This window comes from Palaemon carinicauda, chromosome 15, assembly GCF_036898095.1.
Source record: "Palaemon carinicauda isolate YSFRI2023 chromosome 15, ASM3689809v2, whole genome shotgun sequence".
In the NCBI taxonomy this organism is placed as follows: Eukaryota; Metazoa; Arthropoda; class Malacostraca; order Decapoda; family Palaemonidae; genus Palaemon; species Palaemon carinicauda.
The window spans coordinates 70845408-70863516 of NC_090739.1; the positions used below are offsets into that span (position 1 = coordinate 70845408).

An 18109-nucleotide genomic window follows, 5' to 3' on the forward strand; every position below is an offset into this window, starting at 1 on the left:
GCAAAATACAAGGCATCTGTAATGAAATTACTTAGACCTATACAGTATTACATATGAACACTGTATTGCATAATACCATAAACCTTACCTGACAAAGGAAAATCCTTGCTGCAAGCAAAATTTGGCCAAAGCAGTTGGTTTGATATCATATTTGGTCCCCATAAACCCTGGAATGAATATTATACCCGGGCTCCTTTTACCAAGTATCTTTTTGTAAGCCAAAGACCGTTTTTCTCCCGTTATTCTGTCAGTAACCTGAAAAAATAATAAAAGGATAATCTTTGTGATAATTACTATATACAAAAAGTTAAAATTTCCTATTATCTTTGACAGGATTACAGTACTTTAAGAAGGCAATAGAAAATGCTTGATTCAAAGTGGATGACTTTCTGTTAAATTCAGATGTGTATCTATGGAGGATGATTCATTTGCCACATAGTATCATAAATCTAAAAACAATAACAATAAACCAACAGCTTAACAATTGAAAAAATCAGGATCTCCAGGTACACCGAAATATCAACTAAACCTTAGCTTCCAGAGCTATACCCCAGACTCGGTTAACTTTCTCTATTGATCCAATGGTTTCTGTGAGTCTCGCTGACTACCAAGATTTGCTGGAAAAGAAATCCCCTCAAAGTCAATTAAAAGAAATGTTATTCTAAGGTGCACAGTTTTACACATTTTATTTTTTCGAGATATTCTACCATCATAGAAATTAAAGCATTTCAAGATGATCCTGGATATATGTAAATCTAACTATTTTACTTTTTTCTTGGATAGAATGAATACTCAGGAGTATCAATGACTTATACACACATTTATTTAAACAAGCTGATGGAAGAATACAAGGGAATCCAGATTGAATGAAGTCTGTGAATGAATAAGTGTAAGGGGTGCACCACCACATGTTTGGCCTTTAAAAATTGAAATATCTTCCACAAATTGGGGTTGTAGAGTAATTTAGAATTGTACCTGGACAAGAGTAATACAAATATCCCAATCAACTTTTAGAAGGGAGGACACATTTATATAAGTACTTACTAGTACTCTACACTGTATATTACCATTACTGTATTGATAAATGACATCAGCGTATCACAATGAGAGTGATTGATTGATTTGAGGTTTTCTGACATACTGACATCTAAGGGCAGAACAACCAAATCCAAGTATAACTTAGTTACTTTACATCTAAAGCATAACTTGGAGAAGGATAGCCATGGACATAACTGAATAGTGTGGTACACCCAAACAAGAAAAATATCACTCACAGGCATTTAAAGACAAAATACTGTATCAAAAAATATATATACAAAATAAAAACAAGAGAAACAAAAAATTAAGAGGTACTATAACAGCAATGACCACATAATTCTGAGAAATAGCTTTACGTTTTTCTCGTGCTAACCCTCAGCCACTGCCATGGCTGTCTGTCTCCTACCAGCAGATAGGGAAGGTTTTGGCATGTAATTTAAAGGAGGGAGAGTAGGGTGATTTTTTTTATTCTATCTAAAAGTTATCAAGTTGGCTCTTTTTCTCAAAAGCTAATCCAATTCAGAGATATATACAGAATAGATTTCAGTTAAAAATCAAGCTATTATCATTATTGAGAAAAAACATCAGTGTATCTAAGGCCCACACACTTGCCAAAATGAAAATGCATTTGGAGGAAAGCTTCCCTTTTAGGTAACAACATTTTTTATATATGCATGATTTACTTATTTGCTGAGAAAAAGGAAGTCTAATCCATCCTAACCATTAAATACTAATACAGTTTAACCAGGATTGCAATGACTAATAGGGTTTCTTTGTAATGCTGAGATGAGGAAAATCGATATAGCTTTCATCTATTACAGGCTCAGTTGTAGGAGTTTCAAAACTTCAATGATTATTTTCTGGATATTTTGTCACCAATAAGGAAGTTAAAAATGTGTTTACATGGGCAAAGTAGATTTAATGTATGCAATATCCTTGATATGAAGAAAACATTTTAGTATAGAATATTAACAAAAGAATACTTAAAAAATAAATGCAGAGATAGCAGTAAGGGAATGGAATGAACTAATAATGTTGCTTATATTGAATGATTGCAAGTGAGGGAGCAGGTAAGTATAGATCAATAGGTAAAAAAGTAGCTGTAATCATAATCAAACTAAATGAGAAACATGATAATAAACAGCACCTGAGAGCTAACCCAAAGCATGGCCATGAAAAGTCTGAATGAAAGGGGCTGGAGACCTGCTCAAGATATTTTTTCAAGTTAACTGAAATTTCCGCAAAATTAGTTCACTTGATGTAAATGTTACAAGGATCTACATTTCCCAAAAACAACGCATAATAATGAGCTACAAATATTACATATTTTCAAAGTTATTTGTATTTTTCCTAACAATACATAGTCTGCCCAAATCCTTAAATAGGAGTGACTTCAGCGAAGTTTGATAGGCCGTTAAAGTTTTAACAAGGTAGTTACAGCTACAGGTACTGGTGGATGGCAGGTAAGACTCACCCACCAGTCAATCAGCTAGAACTCACCTTTGGCTTTACACCTGCAACTTGCAGAGTCGTTGAGGCAGGTAGTGTAACTTAAAGAACTCAGGTTTGTAATTTGTAATGTTAGGAAAAATCACATTTTTTTTTTTAATAAAGTTAAATTTTTCCTAACCACACAAACATGACAAATTCGGAGATAATTTGTATTTTCCCTAACTATACCAACCTTAGCTATCTAAAGTGGGTAATTACTTTCGGCGTAGCTGAAAGGACGAGCCATTAGAATTTTAACAAGGGTTTACTACCCCACCGCTAGTTAGCGGGGGGTGTAGGGAGGGTAGTTTGCTACCCTTCCCCTTCACACACCTGTGTGGTAAGTTCACTTTGCTTAGAGGTAGGACTTCATGGGGGACAGGGCTGGCGGGCAAGTTTGATTAAATAGCTAAGGTCTGTATAGTTAGGAAAAATACAAATTATCTCCAAATTTGTCATTTGTTCCGTAACTGGAATACAAACCACGCTATTTAAAGTGGGTGACTTAACCCTTAGGACGGGTGGAATAAGTCCCAGCCATACTGGCTTTTGGCTTTGCCCAGGGACTCATTATCTGAGTGTGTCAGCACTCAACAATAAAGAGTCCCTGCACCTCGCTCGCACCTTGCTATGCAAGGGCTGCGGCCTACATAAGCTATGTGTGAAGGAAAATGTGTCACTCGTCCTAGGAAGTTGACCTGAAGTTCTTTAGATGGAAACTTTAGGCTAGGACTCTCCCAATACCACCTCGTCAGGGTATGGGGACGCGACAGTCTTAACTTAATACTAGGAACACAAGGGAACATGGTTTACCTGCAGTGGTTTGAGGTCAGCTGTGCAGAGAACCCAGGATGCTGCTTTCCCCAAGAGAGGGGAGGATGAAGAAAAGAATAAGGGCCAGACATACCTTTTCATTCATGCAGACTAAAACTGGGTAACAATGCCCTCAACCCTCTGCTACTTGTCCATTAAGGAGCCTGAGGTTTAAACCAGCTGTTGTGCAGCCACCACAGGGCCGATAGAGAACGTATCGAGCCTCCTGTGGGTCACGTCTTGCAGGTAGTGGGCTGTGAAGGTCGTTTGACGCTTCCATACCCCTGCTTGTAGAACCTGCGTCACTGAGAAGTTCTTCTTGAAGGCCAGGGACATGGCTACTCCCCTGACATCATGAGCTCTAGGGCCACGTGATGGAGGAGGGTCAGGATTCAGGGACAGATGGATTGCCTTTTGAATCCATGCTGAGATGGTGTTCTTGGTAACCCTCCTCTTCGATCTCCCAGTGCTAACAAACAATGCCTGCACTTGGGGATGAACTGCAGCTGTTCTTTTCAGATATAGCCTCAAACTCCTTACTGGGCACAGTACGAGATGGTCTGGGTCATCTGTTACGGAACGAAGACTCGAAATCCGGAAGGAGTCGAACCGAGGGTCCGGCACTCCCGGATTCTGAGTCTTAACAATAAACTCAGGGACGAAGTTGAACGTTACCTCCCCCCATCCCCTTGAATGGGCGATGTCATACGAGAGGCCATGAAGTTCACTAACTCGCTTGGCTGACGCCAAAGCTAGTAGGAACACCGTCTTCCAAGTCAGGTGGCGATCTGAAGCCTGGCGTAATGGTTCGTAGGGAGGTCTCTTAAGAAACCTGAGAACTCGAACCACGTTCCATGGAGGAGGTCTCACTTCCGACTGAGGGCAGGTAAGTTCATAACTACGTATGAGTAGGGAAAGTTCCACCGAAGAAGAAATGTCCACTCCTTTGAGCCTGAAGGCTAGACTTAAGGCTGAGCGATAGCCTTTCACTGCCGAGACTGAAAGGCGCATTTCTTCTCGCAAGTACACAAAGAACTCCGCTATTGCTGGAATATGGGCATCGAGTGGAGAGATACCCCTTCCACAACACCAACCACAGAAAACTCTCCACTTTGCCTGGTAGACCCCTGCGGATGACTTTCACAGGTGTCCAGACATCCTTTACGCAACTTGTTGCGAAAATCCTCTCTCTGCGAAGAGATGCTGGATAGTCTCTAGGCGTGAAGTCAAAGCGAAGCTACGGCTTTGTGAAAGATGTTGGCGTGTGGTTGTTTGAGTAGCTCGTGTCGTGGAGGGAGTTCTCTCGGAGGCTCCGTAAGGAGTTGCAGAAGGTCCAGGAACCATTCCGTGTCATGCCACAGCGGAGCTATCAGAGTCATCGAGAGGTTGACCGATAGTCTGGTCTTGTTGAGTACCCTCATCAGACAGAACGGGGGAAAGGCGTATACATCGATGTTGTCCCACCGTTGTTGGAAAGCATCTTGCCAGAGAACCTTGGGGTCCGGGACTGGGGAGCAGTACAGCGGCAGTTTGAAGTTCAATGCTGTCGCGAACAGATCCACAATTGGGGAACCCCACAAAGTCAGGACTTTGTTGGCTACTTGACGATCCAAAGACCACTCGGTACTCACTATCTGAGACGCTCTGCTCAGACTGTCGGCGAGCACATTCCTTTTGCCCGGAATGAAGCGAGCCAAAAGTGGAATCGAGTGGACTTCGGTCCATCTCAGTATCTCTACTGCAAGATAGGATAGCTGTTCTGAAAAGGTACCTCCCTGCTTGTTGATGTAAGTCACTACTGTGCTGTTGTCGCTCATCACCACCACGGAGTGACCCACCAGGTGCTGTTGGAACTGTTGAAGGGCCAGAAAAACAGCCTTCATTTCTAGCAGATTTATATGGAGGCACTTTTCTGATTCTGACCACAGGCCTGAGGTCCAGTGGTTCAGAACGTGGGCCCCCCACCCTTTCTTTGAGGCGTCCGAAAACAGCATCAAATCCGGGGGAGGACGAGAAGATCCACTCCCTTTCGAAGGTTCTCATCTGCCACCCACCACTGAAGGTCCGTCCGTTCCGCGAGACCCATAGGGATCAAGACGTCCGGGGAATCGTGTCCTTGACTCCACCGGGACTTGAGTCGCCATTGCAGGGATATCATTCTGAGACGACCGTTGGGAACTAGACGGGCCAAGGATGAGAGATGGCCGAGGAGACGTAACCAAGACTGGGCTGGAAGTTCGTCTCGTCTGAGGAAAGGACTTGCGACCTTCCTCAGCCTTGCTATCCTGTCGTCGAATGGAAAGGCTTTGTGGAGATTGGTGTCCAATATCATGCCTAGATATACCAGTCTTTGGGTAGGAAGCAGAGAAGACTTCTCGAGATTTACCATGATCCCTAGATCTTGGCAAATCCCCAGAAGTTTGTCTCGGTGTCGAAGAAGGGTCGACACCGAGTCTGCTAGGATCAGCCAGTCGTCCAGATAACGGAAGAGACGGATGCCGATCCTGTGTGCCCACAAAGATATCAGGGTGAACACTCTGGTGAAACCCTGAGGTGCTGTGGAGAGACCGAAACACAGCACCTTGAACTGGTAGATCTTGTTGTCTAGGCTGAATCTTAAGTACTTCCTTGAAGACGGATGGATTGGGATCCGGAAGTACGCGTCCTTCAGATCCAGTGTGCACATGAAGTCTCGCGGTCTCACTGCAAGTCTGACCGTGTCTGCCGTCTCCATGCTGAACGGGGTCTGCCTGACAAACCTGTTCAGAGCTGAGAGGTCGATGACTGGTCTCCAGCCTCTAGACGCCTTCTTTACAAGAAAGAGTCGACTGTAGAAGCCTGGAGACCCGACAACGACCTCTTGGAGAGCGCCCTTCTTCAACATGGTCTCGACTTCTGCCCAAAGGGCCTACTACCCTCTTGCCGATCCCATGGCAATAGAGCTCAACGACACTGGATTCGCTGTCAGGGGAGGTAGAGATGTTATGAACGGGACGCGATATCCTTGGCTGATCACGGAGACCGTCCAGGAATCGGCCCAGAGTTGCTGCCACCTGTCCGCGCAACTTTGAAGGCATCCCCCCCCCCCCCGGGGGACGTGCGGGGGGGACTGCCAATCCAAGCGTTTGTGGCCTTGGCCACTCCCCCTAGGATTTTTGCCTCCCCTGGAGGACTTCTTGCCTTTCCTGTCTTTGACGGGAGAGGGCTGTTTGGACACCGTTGCCTTTGCTGCTACTGCCGGCTTCGTCGTCTTTGCAGGGCGAGGTTGTTGAGGTGCTGGAGGCTTATAGGGCTTTGATGTTAAAGCCCTCTGGAGGAGGGAGTCCTGGTTGGACTTCCTCCACCTCTCAGCCGCTTGCTCTACATCTTTCGGCTCAAACAGACTACTCCCTAAAAGGGAGGAATGTCTGAGCTTACTGACCTCGGTGTCGGGGACCTTGGAGTTAAATCTTTCAGACACCGTATCTCGGCGTTTCAGGATAGTATTAGCCCACAAGTTCAAGACTTGGTGGGCCAGAAACTTGATGGTACGAGTGCCTGAAAGAAGGAAGGTCTCCAAGGCCTTACTGGTACTCTCTTTAGACAAGTCTTCGGATTGTATCAGGATGCCAAGAGACCCTAGCCAGATATCCAGCCACGAAGTGGCCTGCATGGCACACTTCGCTACCTTCTCCTGGCAGAGGATCTCCGAGGCCGAGAACAACGCTGGCCGGTTGGAGCGTCTCTCGAGAGGGACTCCCCTGGAGAGCTCTTCCACCGAGTGGTGGAGGGGAAGAGCTAAACAGGACTGCTCCATGATCTCGAAGTACCTCCTCTGGTGGACACGAGGAGGTGGGAGGAGTTTGTTTCCGGCATTGGAACGGCTGGAGGAGGCTAGCTCGGAGAGCTGGCTCTCGACCTTATCTCTGGCACTCTTGACCCACTGGGATCAAGGCAAAGCCGCGCTGGCTTTAGGGGGCTTCTGGGTACCAAAGACTCAGTCCAGAACCGTGTCCTTGCCCTCTCGAGGAGGAATCTCTGGATCCACGAATCCGTTAAGGTTCCTCATCAGAGTCAGAACTTGCCAGAAGGCATGCTCCGACTCTTGCGGCTCTCCTCCTGAAGGATTAGCAGCAAGGTTTCCAGTTCCCAAAGGCTCTTCTTGGGGGGACTCGTGGATGTTCTCCGCGGGCTTAGCTGGCTCTGGTCTGATCCTCGAAGAAGATTTCGGAATCGTCTTGGAGTCCTTCGACTCCCTCCTGGGAGCGATGCAGGATTCCAACAAAGATGGTGGGGGGCTCTTCTCCACCTCCACCCGAGGAGATTTTTCAGTGCGAGGTGGGGTTTCTCCCATTGGTGTGATGGGAGAACGCCTTACCTCACGCGAATCCCCTGAGGACGGAAAATCCTCGTCCACAGGGGATAGAGAGAAAGTCTGGGGAGGGGAGGGAGCCTTCCTCGACGACTTCCGAGGAGCCAGTTTCGCCCTTGGAGAAGTTACCACGTCGTCCACTCCTCTCTTCCTCTTCAGGGGGGCTGAGATTGCTGCTGATTTGAGGCCTAGTTCAGAGAAAGCAGGCTTGAAAGCCTGCGCAACCGCTCTGATCAAGGGCCCGAACCAGGGCTGCCGACTGACAGCGGCGTTATCAGAGACACCCTCTGGAGGGAAGGGGATCGTAAGATCCCTAGGAGTGGAAACTACAATAGGGTCTGCCTGAAAGGAAGAAGCTGTGGAAGAAATGTTTCTGGACCTGTCCGGAGATTTCCCTCCCTCCTTTGAGCGCGCTGTCCTGCGCTTACGGGGGGGGGGGGGACACACAATGAGGGAGACCTGACTGCCTGTTGTACTGCAGGATTTCGTGTGGGAACGCGCTGTGGAACGCGCTGTGGATCGCGCTGGGCATCGCGCTCGCGCGATAGGCCATTGCCTAGCTTGGGGGCAGGCGATTGCTTGCTCGCTCGCGCGCCCGTGGGCGATGGCGAGGGCGCGCGTGGGCGATGGCGAGGGCGCGCGTGGGCGATGGCGAGGGCGCGCGTGGGCGATGGCGAGGGCGCGCGTGGGCGATGGCATGCAGGCGAGAGATGGCGCGCAGGGGAGCGATGGCGCGCAGGGGAGCGATGGCGCGCAGGGGAGCGATGGCGCGCAGGGGAGCGATGGCGCGCAGGTGAGAGATGGCGCGCAGGGAAGCGATGGCGCGCAGGGGAGCGATGGCGCGCAGGTGAGCGATGGCGCGCAGGTGAGCGATGGCGCGCAGGTGAGCGATGGCGCGTAGGCGAGGGTGCGCGTTGGCGCGTGGGAGAGGGCGCGCGTTGGCGTGTGGGCGAATGATGGCACGCAGGAGAAGGAGCTCGTGGGCGCGTAGGCGTCAGGGCGTGTGGGTGCGAAGGTGAAGGGGCACGTTGGCGCGCAGGTGCGCGTTCCGGAGACCTCAGATGGTGTGCAGCCACAGGATCCTGAAGGGCCCGTAAGGGCGAAGCCGTTGGGTGCGCGCGTGCAGGGGAAATATCCCTGGCGCACGGGCGCGCAGGAGGAGGGCGCTCATCTGGAACCGTAGTTCTTGCAGTGGCTGCGTGGGCGCGCGATCGAGACTGCGGGCGATGGCACGTAGGTGAGGGATTGCGAGCAGGCGAGATCCGGTGGCGCGTCGGCGATCAGTGGTGTGGAGGAGAGCGCTGGCGAGCAGGAGAGGAAGAAGACTTCCCTCTGGAGCCCTGATCTGAAGATCGAGGGCGAGCAGGCAAGCGTTGGCGAGCAGGAGAGCGCAGACGAGCAGGAGAGCGGTGGCGAGCAGGAGAGCGCGGGCGCACAGGAGATCGCTGATGAACAGGAGAGCGCTGACGAACAGGAGAGCGAAAACGTCCATGGTGTGCATCAGGCTGAGGGTGCGCAGAGGTCCGCTGGCGAGCAGGAGATCGTGGGCGCGAAGTCTCTGGAACTGCCAGGCGAGCAGACTCAGGGGGCTGAAAGACCTCTAGGTGCTGATATATATGGGGTGAACACCCCTATAACAGGACCTCAACAATACCCTTTATCTGGGCGCTCTCAAGAAAACAGAATTGACCGCCCGCCAAATCAAAAGATTGCGGAAGACTATCTCAGTATCCACATACAACCCAAAAATAATTTTTAAAAACAAGTTTCAAGAGAAGAAAAAAGGATATTGGGATTAAGGGAATCTAGTGGTAGAACCTTCACCCACTACTGCACTCGCTGCTACGAAAGGTCCCAACGTGTAGCAATCGTCATAATGAGTCTGGACGTTTTTCAAATAATGTGACGCGAACACTGATTTGCTCCTCCAAAAGGTAGCGTCCATAATACTTCTAAGAGACCTGTTTTGCTTAAAAGTCACTGCTCTGACTTCATGAGCTTTAACTTTAAGCAATTTTCGATCATCCTCATTCAAGTGAGTATGAGGCTCTCTGATTAAAAGTCTGACAAAATAAGATAAGGCATTTTTGGGCATTGGCAAGGAGGGCTTTTTCACTGAACACCATAAAGCCTCTGAATTACTTCGCAACGTCTTGGTTCTATTAAGGTAAAACTTCAGAGCCCTGACAGGGCATAAGACTCTTTCAACTTCATTCCCAACAACCTCTGAAAGGTTGGGAATTTCTAATGACCTCAGCCATGGATGAGATGGTCGTTCATTTTTAGCCAGGAAACCAAGCTGCTGGGAGCATACTGCTTTATTGGAGCAGAAGCCAATGTTTTTGCTAAAGGCATGTACTTCACTGACTCTCTTTGCTGTAGCAAGGCTCACTAAAAAGAGTTTTGAGGGTAAGATCTTTGAAAGAAGCTGAATTTAGTGGTTCAAATCTTTCAGTCATAAGAAACTTAAGGACTACGTCCAAATTCCAAGCTGGATTAGTAACTTGACGTTCTTTGGAAGTTTCAAAAGACTTGAGAAGGTCTTGAAGATCCTTATAATTAGACAAATCTAGATTTCTGTCAAAAAACTGAGGCTAGCATGCTTCTATAGCCTTTAATAGTAGAGGCAGAAAGGCTGCGGTTACAGTATTTCTAAGATGAAGCAGGAAGTCCCCGATCTGTGCTACAGAGGTATTGGAAGAGGAAACGAAGAGGACTTGCACCAATCTCTAAATACAGTATATCCCATTTAGATTGGTAGATCCTGATGGTAGAGGATCTCTTCGCCCTTGCAATCGCTCTAGCTGCCTCCTTCGAAAACCCTCTAGCTCTAGAGAGTCTCTCGATAGTCAGAAGGCAGTTAGACGAAGCGTGGGGAGGCTTTGATGGAATCTCCTTATGTGAGGCTGACGAAGGAGGTCCATCCGCAATGGTAAACTTCTTGGAACGTCCACCAACCATTGATGTACCTCGGTGAACCATTCCATGGAGGGCCAGAGGGGAGCAACGAACATCAACCTGGTCCCTTCGTGCGTGATGAACTTCTGCAGTACCTTGTGCAGGATCTTGAAAGGAGGAAAGGCATAGATTTTCAGATGGGACCAGTCCAGAAGAAAAGTGTCTATGTGGGCTGCTTCTGGATCTGGGACTGGAGAGCAGTAAGTGGGAAGCCTCTTTGTCAAGGAAGTCGCAAACAGGTCTATGGTAGGGCGACCCCAGACCCTCCATAGCTTTTCGCACACGTCTTGGTAAAGAGTCCACTCCGTGGAGATGACCTAACCCCTCCTGCTGAGGCAGTCTGCTCTCACATTCTTCTCTCCTTGCACAAATCTTGTCATAAGGGAGATGTTTCTTTCCTTTGACCAGATGATAAGGTCCTTTGCGGTGACGAACAGGGAGTGAGAGTGGGTCCCTCCCTGTTTCGCGATATAGGCTAATGCTGTGGTATTGTCTGAATTCACTTGTACCATACTGTTCCTGATCAGACTCTCAAAATTTTTCAAGGCCAGATGGACTGCCAGAAGCTCCTTGTGATTGATATGGAGTTCTTTCTGATCTTTGGACCAAAGACCTGAGCATTTTCGATCTTCCAGTCGCTCCCCAACCCGTGTCCGATGCGTCTGTATACAACACATGGTCTCGGCTCTCGGAGGCCAGTGAGAGACCCTCTCGACGTCTGAGGTTGCTGTCCAACCAAGCCAGGCACGTCTTGACTGAGCTTAAGATCGGAATGGAAATTGCCTCTAAACCCTGCTCCTTGTTCCAATGTTGGTTTAGGTGGAACTGCAGAGGATGCAGGTTGAGTCTTCCCAGGGAGACAGTTCTAATGATGAAAGGGTTCCCACGAGGCTCATCCAAACCCTTACTGAACACTTGCTCTTCTTCTGAAAGAGATGAATTTTTGAAAGAGCTTGCTCCAATCTTGTGGGCGACGGAAAAGACCGAAAAACTTGACTCTGTATCTCCATCCACAAATATAGAATCGTCTGGGATGGAGTCAGCTGAGATTTTTCTTTGTTCACCAAGAGACCTAGCTCCTTGGCTAAGTTCAATATCCACCTGAGATCCTCCAGACAGCGGTGGAAGGACAACGCTCTGATCAACCAGTCGTCTAAATAAAGGGAGGCTCTGATCCCTGATTAATGTAGGAAGCTTGCTACATTTCTCATGAGCTTTGTAAAAACAAGAGGAACAGGGCTGAGGCCGAAGCACAGTGCTCGGAATTGGTAAACTACATTCCCATGCATGAACCTTAGATATTTTTGGAAGGTTGGATGAATCGGGATATGGAAGTACGCATCCTGGAGGTCGAGGGAGACCATCCAGTCGCCTTCCCTTACTGTTGCTAGAATAGATTTTGTAGTTTCCATCGTGAACTTGGTCTTCACAATGAATAAGTTTAGAGCACTTACATCTAGCACTGGTCTCCAGCCCCCCGAGTTCTTCAGAACCAGGAAGGGACGGTTGTAAAATCCTGGGGACTGAAGGTCCAAGACCTTCACCACTGCCCCCTTCTCTAATAAAAGAGACACCTGATGATGCAAGGCTTGCCTCTTTGCTTCCTCTCGATACCTGGGAGAGAGGTCTCTTGGAGTATTTACAAGAGGAGGTATCCGTACAAATGGGATTTCGTAACCCTCCTTTAATAAGAATACAGACCATTGATCCGCTCCCCTTCTCTCCCAAGCTTGCCAGGAAGTTGTCAGTCTGGCACCTACAGCTGTCTGAAGCCGTGGACAGTTAGACTCTGCCACGGGAGGACCTGGATCCTCTTTTCTTACCTCGCCTTCCGTCAGGTCGAGAGGTGCCTCTATTGGAGGCTCTGCCACGAAAGAGAGGAATAAATCTTGAGGCTGGTGTATCAAACTTGGGTTTGACGCTGGTAAAGGAAGGGGGCAAAACTTTGCATGCTGTTTTGGCCACTAGGTCATGTGTATCTTTCAGCGCCAGCGATGAAGCAATATCTCTGATAAGATCTTGTGGGAACAAAGTATTTGACGGAGGAGCAAAAATCAACTCAGACTTCTGTCACGGGGTAATTCCTAAAGAAAGGAAAGAGCATAAAGATTCCCTTTTCTTTAAAACCCCCACAGTGAAAACAGCAGCAAGCTCATTGGAACCATCCCTAATGGCCTTGTCCATACACGACATGATTTGGATGGCAGTCTCATTGTCTGAGGGAGAAAACTTTTTGCTTAAAGCTCCTAAGGACCAATCCAAAAAATTAAAAACCTTGAAGGCACGAAATACCCCTTCCAAAAGATGATCCTGTTCTGAAGGGGTCCATAAAATCTTGGAGCGTCGCATGGCAAGACGACGGGGAGAGTTTATCAGGCTTGAGAAGTCTCCCTAGGCAGAAGCAGGTACTCCCAAGCCGAGAACTTCTCCCGTGTCATACCATACGCTGGAACGTGACGCTAACTTAGAAGGAGGAAAAGCAAAGGCAGACTTTCCTAAGCTTCTTCTGGTTGCCAACCAGTCTCCCAGTAAGCGCATGGCTCTCTTGGATGAGCGAGAGAGAACTAACGTAAACTCAGAAGGGGGCAAACGAGGAGCAGCAGAAACAAACTGAGCTGGAAAAACTTCTTTAAAAATAACCATGATTTTTCTAAAATCAAGAGAGTGTTGGCCAATCTTAGGTCCTTCTTCCTCTGAAAGGATCCCTAAAGGAGCATTAGTAGCAAGAGGATCATCGATTTCCTCTTCAGAGAAAACTTCGTCCAACAAAATTAAATCCTTACGAGAAGGAGAAATCTCCGAATGTAGCGAAGGTAAGGCTTGACATCCTACATCCATTGTAACTTGACAAGTAGTTAAGGCAGGAGGGTCGACGTTACGTCGTGACTGCTGTGACTGCCGATCGACTACACGCCGTGACTACAGTGACTGACGCTCGACATCACGTCGTGACTGCGGTGACTGCCGCTCAACGTCACGTAGAGACTGTTGTGACTGTCGCTCAACGTCACGTCGGGACTGCGGTAACTGTCGTTCGACATCACTTAGAGACTGCGGAGGCTGACGTTTCAAAGTCATAGCGAGACTGCCGTGACTGCAGTGAGAGATCGCGGTTAGATTGAACAGACTAACGTTCAACTTCACGTCTAGATAAACGCTCAAAATCTCGTTTAGCCGTAAAGCTTACACTGGGGTTAACATCGGATTGACGCATCATTTCACGTTTAGAAGGTTGAAGACCTGACACTCGTTTAGTAGGACAGTGGCGCACAGCAAGCAAAGGTTCCTGACAAACAGGAGCAGGACCATAAGCCTGCATAAGGGAGAACAATTTAGACTGCATGTCCTGCAAAACACTAAGCTTAGGATCTACCTCAAGCGGAACAGACCTAGATTTCGGTAACGTCTGTTCAAAAATGTCATCACTAACAACGAGAGACGCAGAATTAAGGTCACGTCTGAAACGACCAGAAAGCACAACGGGATCGTGACTCTTAGAAGGTGCCTCCGGGGCCACAAAAGAAGACGTTAAATAAGGTCGCTTAATCGGAGAACCTTCATCTGAAGAAGGAATACGTTCCGGGCTGCTCCAATGACTACAGCCAGGACGGATACTCTGTTCTGAAGGAACTAACTTTCTTTTCAACGGTCTCGAAACCTGACGCCAGGATTTTTTCTTTGCAAAAGAATCATCAGAAGAGGAGGAGAACTTAGTCTCGCCTCTCTTATGGTAAGGACGTGCTTGAGAAGCAACGTCTGTAACCTCTGAGGGAACGTCTGTTCGTTGTTTAACGCCTATTGCTACCTTTGGTCTTGTGACATTCCTTCTCCCACGGGCTGGGGAGCTTGAAAGCGATCTCGGACTGGGTGAGCGACAGGCATGAACAGACGAACCCTCCACATTAGCACTGACCAATTCCTACCACTTTTCACTTTATCACTTTCACTTTTTAAAATCTTGACATCAGACATAAGCTGATTTCTGTCTGAGGCCAGCGATTCGACCTTTTCACCCAAGGCATGAATTGCTTTTAACATATCCTTAAGAGAAGGTTCATTAGTGCATGTAGGGGGTTCTGAAACTACCACCACAAGGGGAGGAAAAGATTCAGGGGCATGGGAAAAGGACAATTCAAGCGAACGAGAAGAACTACGCCAACGCCTAACTCTCTCGAGTTTTCGAGTATATTTCTCGTATTCCAAAAATTCAAACTACGACAAAACCACACACTCCTCACATCGATCCCCTAATTGGCAAGTTTTGCCTCTACAATTGACACAAATAGAGTGGGGATGGATGGAAGCCTTTGGAAGGCGCTTGTTACAGTCTTTTAACCCTTTTACCCCCAGGCTATTTGGAAATTTCCAACCTTTAACCCCCAGGGGGTTATTTTTTTCCCAGCACATTTTGCAGATTATTTTTTTTAAATTGCTCTAACAGCCTTAATTTTTGTCATAGAGAGGTCAGGTTGGTCTCATTCTCTTGGAAAATGCCTGAATTTTCTCAAAAAATTATCAAAAATATGAAAAAAAAAAAATTTTATAGCATTTTTTTGCAAGGACGTACCGGTACGTTCATGGGGGTAAAGGGATGGCTTTTGTGAAACGTACCAGTTCGTCCTTTGGGGGTAAAAGGGTTAAACACTTACGATAAACCGGGAGGGGTCAGTAGGAGAAGGGTCAGCCATTATGGAAAATTAAAAAACGAGGTCCAAAAACAAGCAAAGTTCATCAACAGAAAATCAAAAAAGGGATTCAAGATAATTCGAAGAAATTCCAGCACAATGATAGCCAAAAAACCATTACAGGTACTTCACCAATTGCAGAAAACTTTTAGGTTAAGCGCGAGCAAGGAACCAATGTTGACATTCCAATCGGCAGAGAAGAACTGAATGGTTTCGGAATATATTTGGTATCCTGCCGACAGTTGGCGCTAGTGTACACCCTGCCAACCAGCATAGTGATCACCCGCGAGTTTTGAATCTGGCGACCGTCGGAGACGTTAGCTTCATATATATCCACCGGCTAAGTTAATTATTTAAAACTGAATATGTTGTACTTATTTACATAAACAAAGTCCTTATGCATTGTAAATACTTCCTCATAAAGAGATTACACTACAGTATACATAAAACACAAGACTTACATTTAAAAACTCTGTGACAGTTTCCTCGTTAGGTCCATCATAGCCTCGATCAGTCATGGTAGAAATTCTTAGTTTATTACTGTGACCTTGAAAGAATCAGTGGTAATGATGGTCCCTTATGCCCTGAAATATATTTTTTGAAAATTTAGAAGGTTATCAAAAACAAAAAATTTTCAAATAAAAAAATACAGTAAGGTATATTAACAAATTATTTGTGTCATAGACAACTTCATCAAGTGTTAACATTATACAGCAAACCAAGGCAGAATTGCCAGGTTCTACTATTAACTATGCTAAAAAGAAATATAGCCTGTTGCAAGCATTAATTTTTTAGGATGAGACTGCTAGTTTCACACAGTTGTGAAAATAGAGATAATCTCTTGAATATCTTTTAAACGGTTTCACACCAATGGATGAAGATTACCTCCTCAAATCCCTTGCTTTTTTATGGTATACAAGTGTTTTGACAGAGATGAAAAACATCTGTCTCCTCTCTTTCTCTATCCACCATAACTGTAACCACCAATGGTTGGCAAGCACCTAGGTATCTGACTTGCTGCTTCAGGGTTGTGGTAGCCTATTAGGGACATCCTTGCCCTGCAATTTGTTGAACAGAAGTTCAAGTCCACCTCAAGCTCGATAGTTTCTAGTAGTGTCTCCAACTTCACCATCCTTGTGAGCTGCGTATGGGGGGCTGGAGTAGCCTATATGTCTACTTTCCGACCCATTAGCAACCATTGCCTGGCCCTACCTAGTTCTAGCTTGAGGGAGAGGGGGCTTGGGCACTGATCAAATGAATATTTGGTCAGTCTCTAAGGCACTCTCGTCCCTTGCTTCTGCAATTCTTGAAAACCCTCTAACCTTTAATGTACTTGAACAGAGGCATTTACTATTTTAACGATCGTGCCCCGTTCCACCTCGTCCAGCACTAGAACTGGTGAGATAATTAAGTGCCATCATGAATATGACAAATTCGTAGATAATTTGTATTTTTCCTAACCATAAAAACCTTAGCTATTTAATTAGAGTATTACTTTTGGCGTAGCTGAAACGACGAGCCATTAGATTTTTAACAAGGATTTACTACCCTCTCGCTAGTTAGACGAGCCAGAGAAGAAAGGTGACCAAGGAGACGTAACCACAATTGGGCGGGGAGGTCTTCTCGTCTGAGGACAGGAACTGCGACCCTCCTCAGCCTTGCTATCCTGTCGTCTGATGGGAAGGTTTTGTGGAGATTGCGCGCGAGCACGCAGGAGAACGTTGAAGCGCAGGGGATACCTGGCGCTTATGCCCCGAAGGGACCGGTGCCCGTTGGAAAACAGGATGCGTGGGCGCCCAACGCGCGTCAGCAGCCAGGAACGGAGACGGCAGGTCCGAGGGTCTGGCAGGCGAAGGAGAACGATCGGCAGAGAGGTCCAAAGATGCAGCAGCAACGGTCGGAGCACAGCGAGGAGGATCATCTGCGGGGGACTGCGATGGCGAAGAGCCGAAGAGGCGCCTCCTAACTCCCTTGTGAGGAGAAGGAAGACCTCTACAGCGAAGGGGAAGGCGAGCCTTCCGACGGATACGTCCTCTAGGGGCGGCAGGCAGTCCATCCTCAGTCCTCCGAAGAGGAGTCTCTGTCAGTGAACTCCCCATAGGGGGAGAATCACCTGCAGGAGAGACCGTAAGACTTAGCTCCTCCCTCGAAGGATGTTCGGAGGGGGGAACTAAGCCTTCAGCTGCATCGGGAACCAAGGCAGGGGTTTGACCCAACTCGTCGGAGGCCCCTGCCACAACAACGTTGACGATAGACAGAGGGTTAACCTCCGCTATCACCAGCGACTGTTTGACAGCAGCCCCCAACTGGATTAAGTCAAACAGGGCTTCCCTGGAGGGCGAGCCCTCAAGCCTCAAGGAAGCCCAAAGCTGCAACAAATCATCATTATTTACAGAATTATAAGATAAAACCTCCCCCGAGGGAGGAGGAGGAGCTGCCTCGCAATGGGAGGCAACTCCCTCTCCCAAACCCCGAGGTCGGTCAACAAAAGAACGGCATACGCTACCACTCAACGGTCTCTCGGAAGAGACCGCTCGAGCGGGAGCTTCGGAGGAGGTTCGGGCTACGGGAGAAGAGTCCCTGGATTTTTCTTTCTTCAAGGAAATCCTTGAAGGAGAAAGATCCCTTTTGGACTTCTTCTTCCGGCGCCAGGAAAACCTCTCCCACTGGGAGGTAGACCACTCCCTACACTCACTGTAAACTGTCCTTGTCACACGGTTGGCCCCTGCAGAACGGACGTAAGGTGTGGGGGTCAGTTTCGACCGCCGACATA

The 18109-nt window shown here is 47.5% G+C and overlaps 1 protein-coding gene across 6 annotated transcripts in view; it reads right to left on the reverse strand.

Moving 5' to 3' along the window:
• The window catches only part of LOC137654660 (palmitoyl-protein thioesterase ABHD10, mitochondrial-like), a 150824-nt gene that overhangs the window by 122588 nt on the left and 10127 nt on the right, over positions 1 to 18109 (reverse strand). For all 6 annotated transcript variants that reach the window (XM_068388507.1, XM_068388502.1, XM_068388506.1 and 3 more), the window contains exons 2-3: positions 15798 to 15920; positions 89 to 255 (exon numbers count right to left, since the gene is read on the reverse strand). In XM_068388507.1, the coding sequence (XP_068244608.1) occupies positions 89 to 255; positions 15798 to 15854 (224 nt within the window). In that variant the 5' untranslated portion in view covers positions 15855 to 15920. The remainder of the gene's footprint in view (positions 1 to 88; positions 256 to 15797; positions 15921 to 18109) is intronic.